Source organism: Varanus komodoensis, unplaced genomic scaffold (assembly GCF_004798865.1).
Source record: "Varanus komodoensis strain SLA01 unplaced genomic scaffold, ASM479886v1 scaffold1, whole genome shotgun sequence".
NCBI classification, from domain to species: Eukaryota; Metazoa; Chordata; class Lepidosauria; order Squamata; family Varanidae; genus Varanus; species Varanus komodoensis.
The window spans coordinates 91632260-91654368 of NW_025335268.1; the positions used below are offsets into that span (position 1 = coordinate 91632260).

At 41.2% G+C, this 22109-nt stretch overlaps 1 protein-coding gene across 17 annotated transcripts in view; it reads left to right on the plus strand.

Annotated features, from left to right (window-relative positions):
• The window catches only part of KIF1A (kinesin family member 1A), a 113944-nt gene that overhangs the window by 56635 nt on the left and 35200 nt on the right, over positions 1-22109 (plus strand). For 12 of the 17 annotated variants that reach the window (XM_044450035.1, XM_044450039.1, XM_044450021.1 and 9 more), the window contains 11 exons: positions 7-79; positions 548-641; positions 2354-2502; positions 5034-5212; positions 6053-6190; positions 15203-15321; positions 17058-17143; positions 17802-17940; positions 18482-18650; positions 19630-19720; positions 20978-21096. In XM_044450035.1, the coding sequence (XP_044305970.1) occupies positions 7-79; positions 548-641; positions 2354-2502; positions 5034-5212; positions 6053-6190; positions 15203-15321; positions 17058-17143; positions 17802-17940; positions 18482-18650; positions 19630-19720; positions 20978-21096 (1356 nt within the window). Of the gene's footprint in view, positions 1-6; positions 80-547; positions 642-2353; positions 2503-5033; positions 5213-6052; positions 6191-7365; positions 7615-15202; positions 15322-17057; positions 17144-17801; positions 17941-18481; positions 18651-19629; positions 19721-20977; positions 21097-22109 lie in introns of all 17 variants that reach the window. The other 5 variants (XM_044449985.1, XM_044449998.1, XM_044450006.1 and 2 more) reach the window with 2 other exon arrangements.

Here is a 22109-nt window from a genome sequence, read left to right on the forward strand (position 1 = left end):
ATGTAGGCTTCAGGAATTGGAGGACCAATACCGGAAGGAAAGGGAAGAGGCTAATTATCTTCTGGAGCAGCAAAGACTTGTAAGTAATAAAGGGGTTACTTTTTGCTCACTTTACCTCAGCAGGTACGAATAGACAGGCTCAGTGTGCTTGACAGATTTTGATACAATTACTTTCAAGTTTGATAGAATTATTTTGATATAATTATTTTCATTGCAAGAGGGTCAGTAACTTGGATTTGTCAGTCTCTGCTCTTCCACAGGTACAATTCTTACACAATTTCATGAATCAGATTTGTTAAAGGCCAAAAACTTTGCATAATTGTTGTCATCTAACAAAACTGGAAGTGTTCTCAAATATTATATGTAACTTCTTGTGATTCTCATGAAATTATAGGTGGCTAAACTGAAATGGTGGTTATTAAGGAAAAGGAAGGATTGGTTGGCTACAGGGAATGGAGTCATTTCTCAGTTTTACATAGAATTAAAATACAGCAGGCATAAGAAAGACGATGCAGGTCTTGACTGCTCATCTGCTTGCTTTTTTTAGGATTATGAAAGTAAATTGGAGGCTTTACAGAAGCAGATGGACTCAAGATACTACCCAGAGGCTAATGAAGAAGAAGAGGAACCAGAGGATGAAGGTAAGAATTCATTAAAAGGGAGATGCTGAGGCATGTGGTGACGGCATATAAACGTTTTAAATAAATAAATAAATAATCAAGTACTAGGGATAATAACAACAGAAACAATATACATATAAAAGGAATAGTATTTCTGAGAAAATGTTAGAGATTAATGTTTATATTAATGTTCCATTGTTATAGTAAGGTGAGTCAAGGTGAGTAAATAAGTTAAAGAACCACAATTTAGCAGAAATTTTCAATGAATTCTAATTGAATTTTCAAAAATGTGATTGGAGCAGAAAGGATGATAGCCATTGACTGAGAGCAACAACTTGTTTCTTTTCATTCATTCATTTTTAAGGAATTTTTACCTTATCCTTTACATAAAGTGATAGTCAACTTTACCTGCAGTGATTGGTGTTCTGCTACAAACACATAATTACAAAGCAATGGTGATTTTGAATTGTTCATTTAATATACATGGAAGCATTAAAAAGGTAGAAAATCTTTTCCTTAAAAATGCATTACACATTTGCTTTAAGGAAAAAAAAATCATGCCATCAATCTCACCATTATGGCCAATTACTGAATTAGAAGGATTTCCATCAAATTTGAGAGAAATTTTAGGAGAAAAAAACATATATTCTATGTCCTGATGGTGGGGGGCACAATATTTTAAAGAACTATTTTCATTGTATGTTTAATTGTATATGTTTTATTTTAGATGTAGTGTTATTTTGGTTGTATTTTAGAGTGAAAATTAATTTACAAAAAATGAAATACATGGAAGCAATGAATGGGAAAGGATCAGGCCTCTGCTTCCATATATTTTAGGGATGAATAACCACTGAATGACATTCAAGTATCACATATTGTGCATTGTGCTGAGGCAGGGATGTGTAAGGAACCCATTTTGAGGGTGAGAATCCATTGGATTTTCTGCACGAGCTCCCTGGACCCTACTCTGCTTACTCATGGCTCTGAGTTTGACTTCCTGGCAAGCACACTGAGACCCAGGAAGTGAACCTCCATAAATGCTGTGCATGCACTGTACCTCTTCCGTGCACATGACCTGCAGCCTTTGCTTGCACTGTACCTGCTTCAGAAGAAGGTTCCTGGTCAGGCAACTAGGATTCCTTAAGCATTTGTGGATTCTGCTCTGCTCCCTTCTAAGCAAAGGCCAAGTATGAGAAGAATTCTGACAGACTGAAGAGGGCCAGATTCTGGGGAGGATCATCACAAATCTATGCTGAGGAATACAGAAAGGAATCCCATGTAACTCATACACAGGGTATTAATCCAATGCCACAAGCTTAACTTTAAAGGCACCCACCTGTTTATATCCTGTGAAAAAATATTAATTAGCTCATTCAGTTTTAGCTTAATAATTTGTGGTATATCGCTAGGAATAAGTATCCCCAATAAATCGCTGAATCAGGGGACCACCAAAATAGCTAACTGGCTAATATTGGCATCACTTTGGACTTTGGCCAATTATTGAAAAACTGCAGTTTTCCAAAATCCATGATCGACTCTGTCAAAGTGGAAATGGTTACATGGAGTTGTGAAATAAATATCAAATCATCTGTGTAAAGGTTAATTTTTAATTCTAAAGAATTATGAAGAAAGCCGTTTTAAGAACATTTGTTTAAGAAAAAGAATGGTGTGAGCTATAAGCAAGGACTTGTTTTTTGAAGGGAGTGATCTTGTGGAGTCTTTTATCTCACCAGTTCAGTGGACGGAACGGGAGTTTGAGTTGGCACTCTGGGCCTTCAGGAAGTGGAAATGGTACCAATTTACTTCCCTCCGGGATCAACTGTGGGGCAATGCCATTTTCTTAAAAGAGGCCAATGCCATCAGTGTGGAGTTGAAGAAGAAGGTGAGCACTTTCTCTCACAGCCACTAAGGATGATGGGTTATTTTTAACTCTTGGTTGGATGAAATAGTCTGTCAGATAGATGAAGCCTTCTTGATACACAGCATGTATAACAATATGCATTTATTATAGAAGATAGTACAGTGGTGTGCAGTGAGTAAGAAGATGGGTGTAGTAGGGGTGTCGAACCTTTTTTACTTTTGGAGATGTGCTTGAGGCCACATTCCAGTGGTGAATGAGACCCTCTACAAAACATGGTGGTGCCAAAAAGCCAAAAATTCCAGCATGTTGCAATTTGAAGCTCTGAGTGCCAAGAGCTAAGACTCAAATGAGGCATTTCCACTTTTCAGAATGGGGAAGAATATACAAAAGCCAGGAAAATACCAAACTATGCGCAGTGAGGAAAAGGGCATAGTCACTGGAGGACCCCAGAGAGCCAGATACAGATCCCAGGCAGGCTCAGACCTGGGTTTATACATCATTGGAATATAGGATTTTTAAAATTCCCCCCAATAATAGTATGTCACCCTATAAGCTTGATTGGCAATCTGTTTAGGGGAGACAAATGAAGAGCTTGCTTCTGTACACCATACTTACCTACCATCCGCAGCTTGCTGCTACATAATGTGTGCTGATCATTGCTAGGTTGGATGGTATTTTAAAAGAGTTAAATGGGTTAATTGAGAATAGGCCCATCAGTAGCCATTAGCTATGAAATGGAACCTCAGTGTGTAAAGCCAGAATACATTTGATGCCCAATAGAAAACACTGCAAATAGATCATCACCTCTATAGTGTGCTTGTGAATGTCCAGAAACGTTTAACTGGCTGTAATTGGAAAGAGAACACCAATTAGTTGGACTTTGGTTTGATCCAACACGGGAATTCTCATGCTCTTGTTATTTTTAACTGTTGTGCTGTCCTCCAATACCATATCTGTTTGGGTTCAGAAGAGTTGTTTTGTATTTTGGAGTTCAAGCCCCACCTCAGTCTTTCAGTTAGGTTCTCAGCAAGCCACTTTCCTTTAGTCTGGCCAGTTTGCCTTTTAGAAAATGGGGTTTGGTTTTTTTTTACTCCCCATGCTCCCCACAGTAGCCATTTTGTGCAAGTTTCTATTACATAGAAACAGAGCGAGTCAGAAGGGTCCTCGCAGGCCATCTAGTCTGACCCCCAGCTCCAACCGGCTCCACTTATGACATGTCTACCATGTGCATTGCCCAGCCTATCCTTGAACACCCGCACCGATGGGGCTTCAGCCACCTCCTGTGGAAGCCCATTCCATGTCCTAGGGGACCTAACTGTCAGGAAGTACTTCCTGGCATCCAAACTGAACCTTGGTTTCCGGAGCTTCGCTCTGTTGGAAAGCGTCCTGCCCTTCTCTGCAGGGGAAAACAGGTCTCTACTCACCTCTGTGTGACACTGCCTCACATAATTATATGTGGCCAAGACATCCCCTCGAAGTCTGCTCATCCCCAGGCTGAAAAGACCCAGTTCCCTCAGTCTCGCCTCATACCCCATCCCTTGCAAACCGGCCACCAACCTTGTGGCCCTGCACTGTACCAGTTCTAGGAGGGACTTAGAACAAAAGCAGTAGATATTCACAGACAAGCCTTTACCATCTTTAGGGGAGGTCTTTCTCTTGGTACCACTGCTTCAGAGGCAGGTTTGGTGGTAATGCAAGAGAGAGTCTACTCCAGGAGTGGGCAATTAATTTTCCTATGGGGCCACATGAGAAACTTTGACAGTTGTTAAGGGCCGGACCAATACACTTACAGCTCTGCTCAATATATATCTCTATAAAAACAGTAAATGAAACATTACAATGATACAATGAAAATGTGGAGCACAGAACAACACTATTAAATGAATATTCACAAAAACATTAATATTACATGAAAAGCAATAAATTCAATTCAATTTAGCAGATCCTTCAAAATAAAAGCAGTGCAGTTGTATTGCTTGCATATATATTTCGACGATATATATTTGCATTGACTTTTAATTTGCCAGTGACCTCATGCGGGCCTGTCAGGATCAGCCATCGGGCCGGATGTGGCCCGCAGGCCGTACAATGCCCAGGTCTGATCTACTCCCAGCCTATGACACCATGGGGGCCTAGATTTCTTGGTTGTTAAATTTGTCAGGGGCTAGTGTGTGTTTCTATACAAACCATTTTTATGTTAACTACACAATAGTATGTTGAGGTTTTTAATCTTTGTCATGCACCCAGATTACTTTGGCTATTGGGTGATGAAGAACTATAATATATAAAATCTACCCCTCTCAAATGCATTGGTTATATATTTGTTTATTTGATTACATGAAGATTAAGATTTTTTTTTTGCAGAAAGCATCTATAGTATAAAATGGTGTGACTACAGTTGAGTTGGATGCAACTGCTAAAGGAGAATGCATATTTAGGGTTCTTGTGAAAACACGATCACTTGCATGCCATAGCAGAGAACAGACTGCCCCAAATAGCGTGCTCTGTGTGTGAAGCGATACTAACCAGCAACACTCATCATTCCCTTCCAGGTTCAATTTCAGTTTGTACTCCTCACGGACACCCTGTACTCACCTCTTCCTCCGGACTTGCTTCCTCCGGATGCTGCTAAAGAACGTGAGAAACGTCCTTTCCCAAGGACCATTGTAGCAGTGGAGGTGCAGGACCAGAAGAATGGAGCAACCCATTACTGGACTCTGGAGAAACTCAGGTAAGCAGAAACATCTTAGTTGTACAACGAGGGCCTGGCTGGATGATCGAGAGGCAGGGGAGCTTTGATCACCCTGAAGAAAGGTGACACAGGACATGGAATTATCATTTGACAATGTTGCAAGCCTTCTTACAGGACAGTGGTGCAACAGTCAAGGGTATTCAACTGTAAGCATGTGTTTATCTGATCTTATGAGATGATTTGAGGGACTGGTTACATGACAGTCTCGGTGGATCATCCAGCAAAGTGGGTTGAGTATGGAAATGGGGTTATGACTTGTGGGCACATCTGTGCATGATGTCCAAAGTATATCCCTTCCCAATACTACCATGGATAGCAGGACTTTTCTATCACACGGTCAAAAGATGTTTTCACTTGCAGTCTCTGTGATTTAGGATGACAGCATTAGCCGATGTTGCTCCTTGACCCCATGTGAAGCTCTCATATGATCTTTTTGACTTGAGTGCCACTTATCTACATGTTGACTAGTTTATCATGTGGACTGAAACTTGTGCATGACAGAGGAGCCATACTTCCATCAGCTCTCAGCATGTTGAATGACAGCCACTAGTGTCCACAAAGAGAAGTCCTTGCTATAAACTCTGTATGAATAAGGCTTCCTCTCCTGGAGCTTTTGAGGGCTTTCCTTTTTTTTTAACTTGCCCCTAACAAGAATGTAGAATTTTCCCTATGGATAAGTGTGTGTCTAGAATTTAGAACAAGATTCAGCACTAGCTTCTAAGAGTATACAGGTAAGATAGAATTGTGGCTGGAAGTCCTCTGGTGAAGAGTTACTCAGCCACCATTATGAGAATTAATTTGTCTTCTCTGCCATTCCAGACAGAGGTTGGACCTGATGCGGGAGATGTATGACCGGGCAGCTGAAGTGCCCTCTAGTGTTATTGAAGACTGTGACAATGTGGTGACAGGCGGAGACCCCTTTTATGACCGCTTCCCTTGGTTCAGGCTGGTCGGCAGGTGAGAGCTTTGATCTGCCTTTGCTGAAATTTCATACCAAACCAAAGAGGCCCAAAGGAAGGAAATGGTCCGTGGATAGGTGCTGTGCAATACTTGTGCTCCTTCCAAAGTGGGGCAGAGATTGTCATGCATCTGGAGGTTTAATCACACATCAACACAACTGTGTAGCATCTCACTCTTTGTAGTGATCTTTATCCGCCCTCCAGGTGTATGTAGCCGAGTGGCTCGTTTCCCACTTACATCATTGCAGGGGCTTTTTCACTGTGAGCTGTACACGCATGTGTGCAGGCACACATGCACACACACGCACACACAGCCTTTCACAAAGTTATGCCTGACATGCAAATTCACAGTGTCCATATTATGCTCCTTTTTGCAACACTGTCACTGATGGCTGCAGTTTCCTACAGCAAGGTCAAAAGAGGTTTTTATACTCTGTCCACAATGTATAGGCTTATACAAACTAAGCTGCAGCCCTTTGAGTTCATGGGAACTATCGCAAACAGATGCCATGGGACTGTTACCACCCATCTCTACCATATTTCTAGAATATCCTGCTGACTGGCTCATACTACTATGCTCTTGGTCTGAAAAAATTCTTACAGAGTGAGATGCAGCTAAGAAACCCTGCTGTAGGATGTGTACATTTGTGTGTGTGTTGTGTGCAGTGTGACTATCTGCCTATATACTACCCAGTATATACTGTGTGTTCTCATGTGCTTTCCATGCAACTAGTAGAAAAAAACTGTGATGCCATCAGCTGAGAATTGTCAGAGACCAGTGGAAAGGCTCTGCTGTTGAATTTTGACATATTTGAGTGCATCTGAATTGTGATCCATTCCATTTCAAGGATTTGCAGTGAATTGTCTCCCCTAACCCGTGCGGGGAGAAGCAGCTTATGATGGAAAAGTGCACGTTTGTTCCACTGAGGACAGTTGGGGGATTCCCATCAAATGTATTGGATCTTCACAGTTTTCAGCTGATGGTGTTTGTCGCTCCTCTGTTAGACGTCTCTGGTCTGGGAGGTTTTCCATCTCTTCCCCTCCTTATTAACACTGCCGCTTGGTTTAAAAGAGCGGGCAAAGCAAGCCTAATCTCTCTCTCTCTCTCTCTATGTGTGTGTGTTTGGAATAGCTGGTGTTAACCTGTCTCCTATCTTGTTGTACTAACCTTAGTTCAGATATCTCTGGCTGCAACAGCTCTCCTATTTTCAACACATGCATGAGCGAGCGCATGGCTGATCTCACCCCCTCCCCCACCTTCTCGAACCCCGACTCCGACATCACCGAGCCTGCTGACGAGCAGCACGTGGGGAAGGAGGAGGAGGAGGAGGACCTGGAGGAAGACATCTTTCCGGAGTACCCGCTGTATGATGGCCAGGATCCATTTTACGACCGCTCCCCCCTGTTCAGTTTAGTAGGAAGGTTGGTGAGGTCTTAGGAGAGCATGCTGGGAAGGAACTAGCTCTTTCGCATAAGAGACCTGCTTTCCCATGTTGAGGCATTCAGGGAGAGGTGAGCATGAAGAAGGTTGAGAGAGAAGGGCAAAATATGTCTGAGCATCTATCTATATTTATATAAATCTCTATGAAAAGAGGAATAAACTTCACAGTGAGACGACTGGCTGTATGAAAGAAAGAAGAGGGTATTTGCTAGAAAGACAAGACATTCCCAATTGGGATCACAGAACCTGGTAAGCCACCAAAGTTGGGATCTGCATAGTATCTTGAATTTAATTCAGTTCTTTGTTGATTCTGGTGCAGGAGGTAGAGAGTGTTTTAAAATGTATCTCTAAAATAAAGGAAGCCTGGATGTTTTTCCAAAGAGAAAAATGGTTGATAGCATAACTGAGATTAAGAAACAAGGGAACCCTGAAAGCATGCATAAAAAACTAGGCAAGGACCTCTTGCATGCATTGGGTAATAGTACAAGGCTGGAATTTGGGAGATTTAACTTTGGCAAAGGATAGAATTTAGGATTTCAGCAAGCAGCAGCAGTGGGGTACAGGTTAGTTTCTGAGTATAAATTCCAGGACATGTTTGGAAGAACTTTTGCTATTTATATGGCTATCTAGTGTTCTTTATAGAGCCAATGCTACTTGTTTTAGCTGACCTGCTTCCTAAGGGAACAAAGGTTTTCTGCTACTTTGCAGATTAGAAAAGACAGGCTATGGAGAGTAATTATTCCGACAAAGAAAATCTAGCCAGTTACCATTTCTAAATATGGCAGTGAATTTCCTTGCTGTCTTAGGAGTGCAAAATGAGTTTGCCGATAAGAAACGCTGATTGCCCACAACATCATTCCCTTTGTTTGTGAAAGCGGATGTTGGCATTTCTGCATACCCTATGCCAGCAAAGAGTCACAGTACTACCAATGGATCTTCATCTCTGCCAAAGACTTGGCTGGGGTCCTTGAAAAATCCTTATTCACTTTGCTGAGAGAAAACGAAGTATTTCTCTCTTGTTATCCGCAAATCTTTGTCCTTCATGGGCCCACATTCATAAACATGTGCCTCAGCAGCACTTTATACCAGGATCAATTTCAACTTTGGATTATAATACAGGAAGTTCTTTCCTTGGTGTCCATGCTAGGGAGGATATGCAGAAAAGGAGCATTTGTACTTTTAATAGTTATACGAAAGAGGAAATTTCAGTAGGTTTCTCTCTTGTCATGAAAGCTATGCATGCTGAAATTCCCTTTTTCTACAACTTTTTATACAAAGGTGCAGAAGCCCTATCCATCGTTGTACCTCCCTATTCTAGTTCAGACAAGGAGTCTTGTCCTCTAGTTTCCCTACCTTTGAGTAGGATTCAGGAAAATGGGAGCAAGCAAGGGAGGAAAAGGGCCTAGAATAAAGCAGAGATGGGTGAAGAGTCCTGCAGTCTCCGACCGAAAGAGCTGGCTTCTTCCTTTTTTTTTTCTTTTTTTTTCTCCTCTTGGGGGATTTGAGATTTTAAATCAACAAACAGGCCAAACTACCAAATAGCTCAATGAGGGAACACCCTCTCCCCCAATCATGTGAACTGTTCTTGGGGGTCTTTTGAGTCAGACAAAACTGACTCCTCCCATGCAGCAGCTGTGCCGTTCACATTTCTCGTGAAGTGTGCTTTGATTGGATCTTTGTCTTTGATTTTTTTCTTTTTCTTTCTTTATTATTATTATTATTTTAGCTGCTGGCTCTATCTCCAAAGCTTTAGCAAAATTGGGGGGTTATTTCACTTTTGTCTTCCTTTTGAAAGGCTTTTCTTTGGTCTGAGCATGCCATCTTTGCACCTCACCAATCTTGTGGTTAGTGCCTCTATCCTACTCTATTCCTTTAATGACACACAGGCTCTTTCTTTTATCCAACCCCCTACCTCTTTGTCTGTTCCTGCCCTCCCTGCCCTTTCCCCCTTTCTTCTTTTTCCTGCTTCTGTTTCTCAACCTCTCCAGCTCCCCAACTTCTTCACCTTTCAGTTTTCTGAATTTCAGGCCTGTTTCATAATATGCCTTGAACATACTGGCTCTCCTATAGAAGTAAATCCTGAGCTGCTTCTTAGACATCCAATATCAAAATAGATGTTGAAAATCATGCTGGAGAAAAGAGAAGTTATTTGTTAAGGTGATATAATCTGTGTCCTTTCAGAACATCTACTGCTGTCTCTGGACATTGAGATGATTTGCAGGTCTAGGAAATTAACAGCAATACATTAATTAGCTTTTGTTGTTCTCTTTCTCTAACAAGGAAGTGTTATGTAAGAGTTCTACATTTAGTAAAAGAAAAAGCTGAAACACAGAACATGACAACCTGTGGTGGCTTATTTATTTAACCCACAGTAAGGCTGTGGGGTGTGGCAGGTTGCCATTTTGAATATCCATTTTCCACTTGGGCTTTTTCTATCATGCAAACCTGGCAGCACTGGCTATATGAAAGTTAAACAATCCTCACAGAACCCTAGAACAGACTATGGATTATATAAGGGCTGTCTAACCCTTTCTCAGTGCCCCCCTCCCCCTGCATCTATGGAATAACCTTCCCACTGCAGCCCAGCTGGCACCAAACCTGTCATCTTTTCAGTGCCGGGTTAAGATAGCTTTCTTTCCAGGCACTTTTAAAGACTTAGCCAGCCAGGGGCTTGAGGGGGATCGCCAGATATTTCATAGAGTCACTCTTTCGTTATTTCTTTTTGTTTCTATCATCTGTTTTAGCTTTTTAAAACGTTTAAAATGCAGATTTTTAAAACACAGGCTGAAATTCTGTGTGTTCAGATAGAAAAACATCCTATAGTCCCCAACCATGTGTTTTTCCTGTCTAAACACACAGAAGACTGTGCTATTAAAAGTGTTATTTCACAGGGATTTGAGCTTCATAACACAGTCCTATGCCTGCCTGTTCTAAATTAACTCAGTGGGACTTTTTCTTAGGCAGCATTGCAGCCTTAATCACCTCTAGACAGAATTCTGTATAAGGTAAGAGAGATCAAGATAATTAGTAGTGCATTCACACTCCTTCCCATAGATCTGGCAATCACCAATATACTTCAGTACAAAGTCTTGCCTTCTCCAAACACAGAGCAATTTCATTGGCTAGTCATCAGTTGATTGGCTCAAAAACAACTTTTGTAAATTTCTACCTTGCTTGCAGTTTTTTATAAATTGTTTGATACACTTAAGAGTGATTTTTGAGAATGCACCCATTATCTTTTAACAATCCTTCTGAACACGAATACTGTTTATGAGTATACAATGAGCTGATGATATATGTTCACAAGACTGAAGGTGATAACTTATATGGGAACTTTTCAAAATTGCAAAGAACACACAGATGCATTTGTCAGTCACATTAAAACCTGGATCTGATACAATCTGATTTTTAAAATTATTCTTATGAGCATGGATTTATGTAAGTTGGAGAGAAACTCCTTTTAGTTATGAATGTCACTGAAACACGTTAATTTTTTAAAAGTTGTAAATTTTTGCTAAAACCAAATCATTGACCATTACCTTATATGTATGTTTAAAAAGGAAGTGTGTGGCTCAGTTTGCACATCATAACAGCCTGTTTTTAAAATCCTGGCTTGTTATGAATAAGTAAGCACGCTGATGCATGTCACCAGATCGTTCCTTCTGCAAAATCCTGAGTTGGTTGCCATGGCACACAAACCTGGAACTCTGGCTTGTTTATCTCCCATGAAGCATTAGTGTGGCCTTGTCTCACCTGTGTTGTGCCTCTCTTGGAAAAACCACACTAGCTGCCAGTAAGCCACTGATCCGTGTTTAAGGAGCTGTCATCAACATAGCCCTAACCGGGGACTATCTCACTTCTTATGCGCCACCCAGTTCTAGAACCTGTCAGCAACAATTCAAATAAAGTTTTTAAAAGTACTGAGCAAAACAAAAATTGGTACTTAGGGATTTTCCATTTATGGGTTCTCTAGATGATGATGCTGTGTCATATGGGTGCTTTCAGTTAGTTTATTTAGAGAGAAAGTACTTTATTTAATTGTGAAAGTCAAAAGTCCAATTTTAAACATGTGTACTAGTGCTATTCTGTTATGTCACAGCACCATGTAGAGATTATGTGGCCAAAATGCAAGAAAGGAAGTGCTTTGTATAGTGCTTAGATTTTGATTCGGCAATGAAACTGAAACTTCATATAGAGGATTAACAGCCACTTAATAGTTTCATGTAAAAAAATTCTTAAGGCATCCCCTGCAAGAGTGGGGAACAGGAATTGACTCAGTAGCATTTATACTTGGGGGAAAACAGAAAATACTTGATTATATTGAAAATACTTGATTATATTGAAAAAGAAACTGCAGTTGTATTTTGCTGCACTGGACAGGCTGATGCTGTACTTGCATTTTAATTAATTTTAAAAATTTATTTATTTAAAACCTTTCTATACCGACCCATACTTAGACGTCTTGGGATGGTTTACAACAAATTAATCCTAAAAATAGAAATAAAAATAAAAGTTGCCTAGAATCCAATGTTAAAATATAAACCCACTAACTAAAACAAGTTAACAATTAAAATACTGGGAGAATAAAGGTTTTCGCCTGATGCCGAAAGGAAAGAAGCGTTGGTGCCAGGTGGACCTCAAAGCAGGTCTTTCTAAAAGTTGCAGAAAAAACAGACTTCTGGGTTACCATAAATGTTAGCTAGATTGTTGCTAAAAATGGAAGAATTCATGAAATCATTGTCTGGAAAAAGGTGTGACAGCATAGTTATTTATTATTTATTTATTTAAAACATTTCTATGCCGTCCCCATCGCAACAAAGCCTCGGGGCAGCTCACAACATAATTAAAATATATAAATAACAGTTAGTACATTAAAATTCATTAAAAACTTGGTAACATCTCGGCATAAAATTTAAAATCCTAAAATACTTAATAAATTAACAATTAAAATAAGTTTTAAATAAAAAGGTCTTAGCCTGGTGCTGAAAAACAAAAAACATACTAGGCTCACATCATTGATTAGAAGCAAACCAAGTCTTGTAGCACTCAGGATAGCATACAACATAGCAAGTTGGATTCAGTTTATACTGGATGAACTGTGCTGGCAGAAATGGGCTTTCCTGAGTCCTTCTCGACACAGCTGCTCACAAGCTCTCTGAACATGCTAGACAGAAGTAGAAGGCCTTGCTGAATGGGGTGAGTTATACTGTGAATGGAGAGGGTAGATCTCCCCAAAGCAGGTAGAGCCCTTCCTTTCACAGAAGGCTGATTCTGGATTTAACACCCAAAATGTTAAAAAATTGAACATAGCCTTTCTTTTAAAAATGCAACAGGCAATGGAACACTGAGCAATGCATCAGTATTCTGGCAACTTAACAGAACAAATGCCTTCCAGAGCAAGAATGACTCAAACTAGTGTCAGAAAGCAACAGACCCAAGGAGCTTCCGGGGCATTTTAACCCAGCCTTCCCAATTTGGTGCCCTCTAGGTGTGTTGAACTACAAAGCCCATCATCCACAGAAAAATATGCATTGCCTAGACTGGCTGGGTGTGATGCAGAGTTATATTAGTTATTAGTTACATGTATAGATTGCCCCATAGCCTGCAGGCTCTCTGGGCAGTTTACAATTATTAAAATTATATATGCATTCAATAAATATTCATGTTACATAAAAATAAAACCATAAAACAACCTAACAGGACAACAACACAACCCTAATAAGCAATATTTAAAACATCATTATAGATCTATTAAAATAACTGCAAAATAAATTTTTTCACCTGGAGCTAAAAGAAAGCAAGGATGGTGGCAAGTATACATCTCTGGGGAGCATATTCCAGTGATGGGGTGTCACTACTGAAAAAGTCCTTCTCCTGGTTGTTCCTTTCCCCCTTACTTCTTTAGAGGGTGTCCTAAGAAGGACTTTGGTGGATGATCTTAAAGGTCGAATAGGAACATACGGGACAAGGAACATATCTTATAATAATAATATGGAGCACATCAAATTAGGAAAGCTGCTCTGGCCCATGTTCTTTCTTTTCTCTTTCAGGTTTGATCATTAGCAAAATTCAGATGCTATATGGGATGCTTAAAGCCTCATATGCAAGAATATTCTTGGGACTAGCTTATATAAACACACAAACATTTTCTTACCTTCTCTGGCCCACCTGAGTTTTGATCATTTGTATTAAAGCATACATGTAAATGTCTCATTGTCCCAATTTTGAGTGCTCCTAATTTTCGGAAGGTCCTCATACAAAGTTAGGCATTTTCAGCTTCTCTCTTGTATTTCTCCCTTTGAATAAATGTTCATTTTCCAGTAGAACTGTAATAGTTTGCCCCATCTTGCTTTGCAGCTTAATATTAGAAACAGCTCAATTATAATAGACCACTGAATCTGAACTAAGCTGTTTGGGTGTCTCTGTGGTCCATAAGTACTAACAACTGTTCTCTTTAACTGGATGCTGAAATTTAGTGGCACCAAATGCTACAATATAGACTATTTACAATATTATAAAATACCAACCAAATGGAGAAGAGTTAAAAGCAAAACCTATAAATGTCTGTTCCAAAGTGCTGATGACCAAGGGAAAGTTTTAAAAGCCACATATATTGTTTGGGTAAACTCATCAAAGATTCTATTCATATGAAAGGTACTGGATAGTGCATGGATAATGTCATTATACTGCTTAGTCACTAGGTGGCACTGGACTTGGTGGCTCAGGCATTTCTGCTCTTGTGTGAGAAAGCCATTAAACTTCTGGACTGGTTTGTGCAGTAAGCCCTTCATGACAAATACTTTCCCGATAGAGGGAGCAATGTTAATTTTGCTTATGGATTTATTACAAGGTTCCCAAGTAGTTGAGGAATGATCAATCTGAGGCTTGGATGAAACTAGCTGCAGCATAGTATGCTCTATAGGGACTTGTTTTCTTCCTATGCAGTTAGTTTAACTAGATGAAGAGCTCCTTTGACTCAGGCTTGTAATTCAGCTCAATTTGTTTCTCATTTTCTGGAGGATATTTCCCTCTAGAAAGGGCCTGTCTCCCAACATCCTTCCTGTTTTTCTCTCCCTCTGTGCTCTTCCTGCCTAACTCCCCTATCTTTGTTTCCCTGCTCTAATATCCTCTTTCCCCTCTTTTCTGTCCCTTTTGCCCCACCGTTACTTAGCAGCAGGGGCTTGGATGAATTACAGCACCCAGGGTACTAGTTGCCTAGTCTCTCCTGCCACAGGTCCTTTTTCTAGTTTTCTTCTTGCACCAGCACAACCCCCCTCCCCTCCCGTCGGCCACGGGAGATGACAGAGCAAGAGGTACGCTATGCTAGCGCTCACTAACTCACTACACTTTCGCTTCACTGCTCAGTACAGGAACTCTGTTCTAAGCACGCTGAATCCCCCTCTCTGTCCGGCTGGCCATGGCTGCCTTTCTTTAGTTTTGCTTTGCAGCACCATGTTGTGATGTGAGCGGTGAACTGTGGTCCCAGCTACCATCGGCTATGGAGTATGTTTGGAGTAGCTCATATGTGAGACGCAGTGACCACTCTCCTTATCTTGCTTTTACTTCCAGAGCTTTTGTGTATCTCAGCAACCTGCTGTATCCTGTTCCTCTGGTCCACCGTGTTGCCATTGTCAGCGAAAAAGGGGAAGTGAAAGGTTTCTTGCGTGTGGCAGTTCAGGCCATCTCAGGTAAGAGGTGGGAAGGTCATGGACGGGGGAAATTCTAACCTTCCCCACTGGCATCCTCCAAATATGTTAGAATGCAGCTCCCATCCCTGTCTGCCACCATGACCAATCGCAGTCCAGCACCTCTGCAGGATGCCAGGTTGTGGGAGGCTGTTCTAGGTGCTCTTTTCTGTAGTGTCTCTCTGCTCCTGGTAAGCAGTTCTTCATCTTCTTCTGAAATGGGGAAGGGAGCAAAAGAGCCTACTGGTCAGAATGAGCAACTGAGGTACATAACGAGGGGGATGAGGGTTTTCCCTAAATATCTGTTGTTGACTTTGGGGAAGGGATGCTAAAGAGTCCTTTGAGACCATTCACACATATATGTACATTGTTTGACTATTCAGCATTCGATGGGTCACAACTAGTGTGCGAATTGACTCAGTTGAAAAGCATTGTGCTTGAGGTGATCTGTGCTGGTTTGTTCATACATGCAGCTCAACACTAGTCGTTGATTCATAAAGTAGTGAACATGTGTGTGACTCACCTTTGTATTTCAGCTAGTTTGGAGGAAAGCTGCTCAGCTGCATACACCTTTGGTGTTTGAGTCAGTTAGGGAGCTCCTGGGGATGAGCTTGTTTGCTGGGTTGCTGGTCACCTATCTTTTCCTTGTGTTGCAGTTTAGATACTTCAGAGAAGTAACTGCTACCCAGATTAGTACTCTCTCAGTCCTTCGGTGTACAGTACATGTAAGCCATGTGGTTGCCATCAAAAACTGCTTCTGTATAGCGGGAATTCATGTGTGTGTGAGAATTACACTAGTCTGAGGCAGGGAAAACAGCTTTGCTAAAGCTTAGTGTGAACCTGAAATGCATGGCAACCACCACCACCAGTACTCTGTCATCAAAATTGCCATTTGTTGGCCAAACTGGTCTGTCCTTATTTTGCTCTCTTAAGCCTGGCACAAAAGGTGATTTTGCCTCCTAGAAGTGCAGATATCTTAAATTGGCTTATATTTGGTTGGTTCATTTGTGAAATTCTTCAGATACTTTAAAACATAATTTTAAAATAAAATATAGACTCTCACATTCCTTCATTCCAGGGTGGGTCCTAGTGTGGATGTACATAAAGTGGAAGCAAAGGATTCCTAAGTTATTTTTGCCCTTGCAGAACATGTGACAGTGCTGGGATTTGGTTAAAGTTCATCTGTGGCAGTAGCTTGGTTGCTTCAGAAACTATTTCCATGTGGCTGAGAATCCATATTGGAGCCACATGTAAATAGCTTACCATCTAGACTGGCCCCAGTCGCATACAAAATATCCAGAACTTCTTGGAGGGGAATGGCACAAAGAACAATCTGCATGGCAAACTCGTGCAAATAGAATGCTTCACTCCACTTAAAAGATACAGTGTATGACTTTCCACTGATTCCCCTTTCACTTAAATGATTCAAGGTGCATCCAGATAGCCAGATAACCCCACTTCTTTCTTTTCCTTCTTCATAACCTCTCTGCCCGGTACACATGGTGACTACCCAGAGAAGCCGTTAGCAATGTGCAAAACAACCATGTGCAATGTGCATATCTGATGAATGTCAGTCTAAATGCTGACTGCATTTGCCCCGCATGGTTGAGCAATGCCTTATGGACAACTCTGCATATGAAAAGACCACCATCTACAAGTCCCTGTCCATGACTTTTTCTTTTGAGAACAGCAAGCTTTTCTTTCCTTACTATAATTTCTGGCTTCATTCCTATTTCCAGCCGATGAAGAAGCACCAGATTATGGCTCAGGAGTGCGGCAGTCAGGAACCGCCAAAATTTCCTTTGATGATCAGCATTTTGAGAAGGTAAGACAGGAAAGCCAGCACTGTCTGAGCATCATCCCAAGAAGCAATTACCTGGAGTACAGGGGCCCAACGCTAATTAATTATTAATTAATCAGTGTCTTGTGCGGATTCAAAACTATCAGAGTGCAGTATTATGCACAAAGGTTGAACCAGAGGCTACTTGCTGACTTTGAGTTGCATCAAAGTCAGATGTCTGTTCTGTTTTCTAGCATCCAAACCATTTCTTTGGCATATGTAGTCCATCCACAAAGCTAAGCAATAACATTAGTTGTCTTAAATTTACATCTGTTTACAAGTATTAACATATGGAATGAAGACTGGACTAGTCTGCTTTCTGAAAGTGGACACCACTATTAAGAACACTTCAAATCATGGTCTTTAGTCATCTAGCAATTCGTGGTGGGTAGGAGATATTAACTAATACTTGATTTCATGGATGCTATTCAAACACAATGCACATCTGATGATGATGGACTGGTACCAACATATCTCTGTACTGCTCCCTCTTTTTCTGTGTCCACTTACTGCTTGAGCTTAGTTGTGAATCTCTGACCTAAAGGAGAGCAAAATACACTGCTGCAAGAGAAAACAAAGAATACTTTTCATAGCCTTCATGTCCATCCCTTGCATTACATCCCTTTCTTTTGCTTCCTTGTAGTTCCAGTCTGAGTCTTGTCCTGTCGTGGGAATGTCCCGCTCTGGAACTTCACAGGAAGAGCTGCGCATTGTAGAGGGACAAGGGCAGATAACTGACATAGGACCATCAGCAGATGAAGTCAACAACAACACCTGTGCAGGTAGAAAAGCACTTCAGGCCAATGCCGCTAGCATAAGACCAGTGTAACATAGTCTGTAAACTACAGATGGAAAAGCAATTTGGCTGCAACATTTTGTACCTGTTGCCATTTCCAAAGCAATTCTTCAAGAGCAATTCCATGTAAAGAATGTTAGAGAAATCTAAGTGGGATGTGAGGAAACTGTGTGTCACTCTAGTCAGATCCATTACTTAGTAAAACCAACTTGAAGTATGGGCTATAATGCTGTGAAAGTCTACTGCTCAGTTTTGGTCTATCCTTATGACAGCTTTTGCCCACAAAGGATTTAGCACATGGTGCTTCGATTGTTTGTAAAGAGCAGTATTTGCACTTAGGATCCAGTCCTTTTTGGCTGATGCAACTACCTTGACACTTCATACCAGAAGCCCTGGTGGCAGCTTTTCCTCCAGTGCGCAGAACCTCATTCCCTTTTTACTTTATTGTGTGTGCCCCACAGGATCTAAACATGGTCTTTATACAAGAAAGAACTGTGGTTTACAGTTACTAAATTATATTTCTCTAGCCACTCCGGAAGATCTCCTCTTGGATAGTTCGGAGAAGTCTGCTGTAGACGGGCCGTTAGAGGCTGCCCTGGAGCATTTGAAGCTGGGCAGCATCTTCACTTTCCGAGTGACTGTACTGCAGGCCTCAAGCATCTCAGCAGAATACGCTGACATCTTCTGCCAGTTTAAGTAAGATACAGTCCTCCATTCACTCACTTCAGGCCATTGTAATCACCCCTTTGTTTGCAGTTTGCTGGATTTTCACCTATTCAAATATATGTTTGAATATATATTAGAGAGAGAGAGAGAGAGAGAGAGAGAGAGAGAGAGAGAGAGAGAGAGATTCTAATCCAGCTTTTCCTAACCTGGAGCTCTCCAGAAGTTCTAGACAACAGTTCCCAGGGTTCCTGACCATTGGTTTGCTAGCTGGGGCTGATGGGAGTTGAGGACCAAAATATCTGCAGGGTACCAAATTGAGGAAGGCTGTTCCAATCCATGCCTAGAGCTCAGAACATTTTAGTGCATTGAATTTTTACCACCCTAAAATCCTGTTTTTGGAATGATGGCATGATATATAAAAACAAAAAAAATCTGCCCTTTCCAGATGGGAGATTTTGTCATGACAGAACTTCCAGTCTATCTAAGTAGCTTTACCATTTAAAAGTATGAAGAGTAGAGGCTAAGATATAGCTACATTTTGAAAGATACTAATTAGACTTCATGGCAGAAGAAAGGTCAATGGTGAGACAACTATTAGGAGAAAGCTGGTAAAAATTTTGAGTCACCCTGCAAGGAGAGGATGAGGAACCCCACAGAGGATTATCCTCCATTCTGCCCCCACCCCAATCTTTGTTTTCCTGGTCTTCCAGGGTGTAGCCCTACAAGAAAGAGGTTAAAACTTGTAAGATGTCCAGAGAACATTTGTTATTTGATGAATTAAACATATAATAAATAAAATAAATCACACACATTGCATAGGAAGCCTGATTGTGACCAGCAGATCCCCAACTGAACTAATGTTTGTTTACTGGATATAAATAATATGCAGACTAATAAATACATACATAATATGTAAACGGATCTTGCTGAGATAAAGTTATAAATACATTTAAATATATTTATGCTAAATATATTTTAAAACAGTAGTAAAAGCTATGTTTTTTCTCAGCTTTATCCATCGCCATGATGAGGCCTTCTCTACTGAACCCTTGAAGAACACTGGACGAGGTCCACCTCTTGGCTTCTACCATGTCCAGAACGTTAGTATAATTCCAGCACTCTTTCCTTTTGATCACTTGACAAATCTCCCCTGGTACAGTAGCTTTGTGATTGCCACAGAGATGTTGTTTATGGTGACACCTTTTAGGGTTTTACATCAGGCAACCATGTGTACAGTTGTCTGATTAGCAAGAAGGATATATATGGAATACAGTGGCAATTCAGGTCCCTGCACCTAAAACAGAAATTCACGGAGTTGGGAAAAGTACGGAAAAGAGCAAGAGGCTGGAACAACTTTCTTATGAGGAAAGATGATGACATCTGGGTCTGTTTAAATTAGAAGAAAGGTGAATGATGTACCCCCACAAAAGTGGGGTACAAAATTATATATGGTTTAGAGAAAGTGAATAGAGAGGCATTTTTCTTGCTTTCTCCTAAGACTGGTACCTGTGGTCATCTCAATCAACTCATTGATAGGAGATTCAGGACATAGAAAAGGGTTTACTTCTTCACACAGTTTGTAGTTAAACTTACTACAAGATGTAATGGTGGCCACCAATTTGGATGTTTTCAAAATCATTTGGACAAATTCACAGAGTGGCTACTAGTCCTGGTGGCTATATGCAACTCCCATTATCAGAGGCATGTTGCAGGGGAATCTGGACCTGTTAGTTTCCCATGGGCAGCTGGTTGGGCACTATGTGAGCAGAGAGCTGGACTAGATGGGCCTCCCTCTGACCCAGCAGGGTTCTTCTTAGCTTCGTATATGAAGAAATACATTACTCTTGATTCAGGGTACCTTTGTAGCAATCTTCTCATTGCCTCCTTCCATGAGAGAAAGAAACATTCATAGCAATGTTTGCCACTCAGGCAGAAAGCTGTATGAAACAGTCTGAACATATTATGAAGCATGTAATATAATATGCGATATAATATTCTATATACTGTACCAGCAAGTAAGCATTTAAGATGGGGCATAACCACTGCAGCCTCATGTCATGTCCTGTCTCGATGCGCTAATGTTATGAGCACATTTAGCACAGCAACACAGCAGTGCAGAGCATTCTTTTTGCATGTATGGGAAAGGCAGACATAGCTCTGATAAAATGAATACCGCTGTAGAGTTTGCATTCTAGATGAAGAGTCTTCTTCTAGACAGGGCTTGAACAAATGCAGCTTCCTCATGTATAGGACTGTGCTGTAAGTGAATGAGAAGCTGCATATATGTTAGCAATTTTTTTCCATCTTTCTCAATTAATGTAAGGGGAGTTTTCTTACCCTTCTGTCCTGTCTCTTAGATTGCAGTGGAAGTTACCAAATCTTTCATCGAATACATTAAGAGCCAGCCAATTGTTTTTGAGGTATTTGGACACTATCAGCAGCATCCGTTTCCCCCTCTCTGCAAAGATGTGCTCAGGTAAGTGTGTGTTGGGAATGAAAGGGACAGTTCTTTTTGGTGTGCATTCTGAGGTCAGGCAGATTTGGACACATCAGATGAGGGCAGGCCCTGGGAACCAGCATCCTCAGATGTTGAAATGGGAGAAGCGGAGGGGCTTCTCTCAGGTTTGCCCTGCACAGGTGTTCAGTTGGACTCGGAGAATAGTCAGAATCTACAGCTGCAGGGAGGGCGCATGGGAGGAGAACTCCAACAGCCAGCCTAACCTGGTATGATTCTTCACCCTATGACATGGTGTTGGGAGAGACAGGCCACCCAACTAGAGGGGTGGCAGACAGAGAAGAGGCTTGCCCACTTCCAAAAGAGCCCTCCCAGAGCCCTAAGGTACTCAAAAAGAGGGTTCTCAGAAGTAGTTGCCAGATGGGGTTCAACTGCTCTCTGTGTGCTCAGAGAATGTGCTTACTGGATGTACCTTAGAGTTTTTGCAAAAGGACAGTCTGTTACTCTGAAGATACAGAGGGGAAAACCTAGCTCCTGGCAGTGTGTTACCTCCATGACAACTGGCATTGCTCTAAAACTGCTCTTTGCTGGGCTTGGCTTGGATAAACATAACCAGATTTACCTGATTATTTTTTTAGCAACAGTTTTATACCTCTTCTCATTTGAAACGTATCCCAAAGGTACTTACAAAAGAATAAAACACAGATTAAAAGCCTCACACACATACATACAACCTAACATAATGAGGCTAGCCAAGTCCACTTTGTGATTGTGGCTTCATCCACGATGCCATTGTGCCTCACTTTCTTGGTCTTATCTTAAGCAGTGCCACAGCCATGTTATTTTGACCCTGGGCACAGCATTCTTATAACTCTCCCACACCATTTTTTGAAGTAATAGTAAAGCACGCAAGTGACCTTTGTCTTCTCAACCCCCTGTCCCATCATGCCCTTCCATGCTTTACAATAGCTTCCAATCCCAGTAAGGTTACAGTAGGGGTTCCTGATGGCAGCTGCAAAGCAGTTCCCAATGTG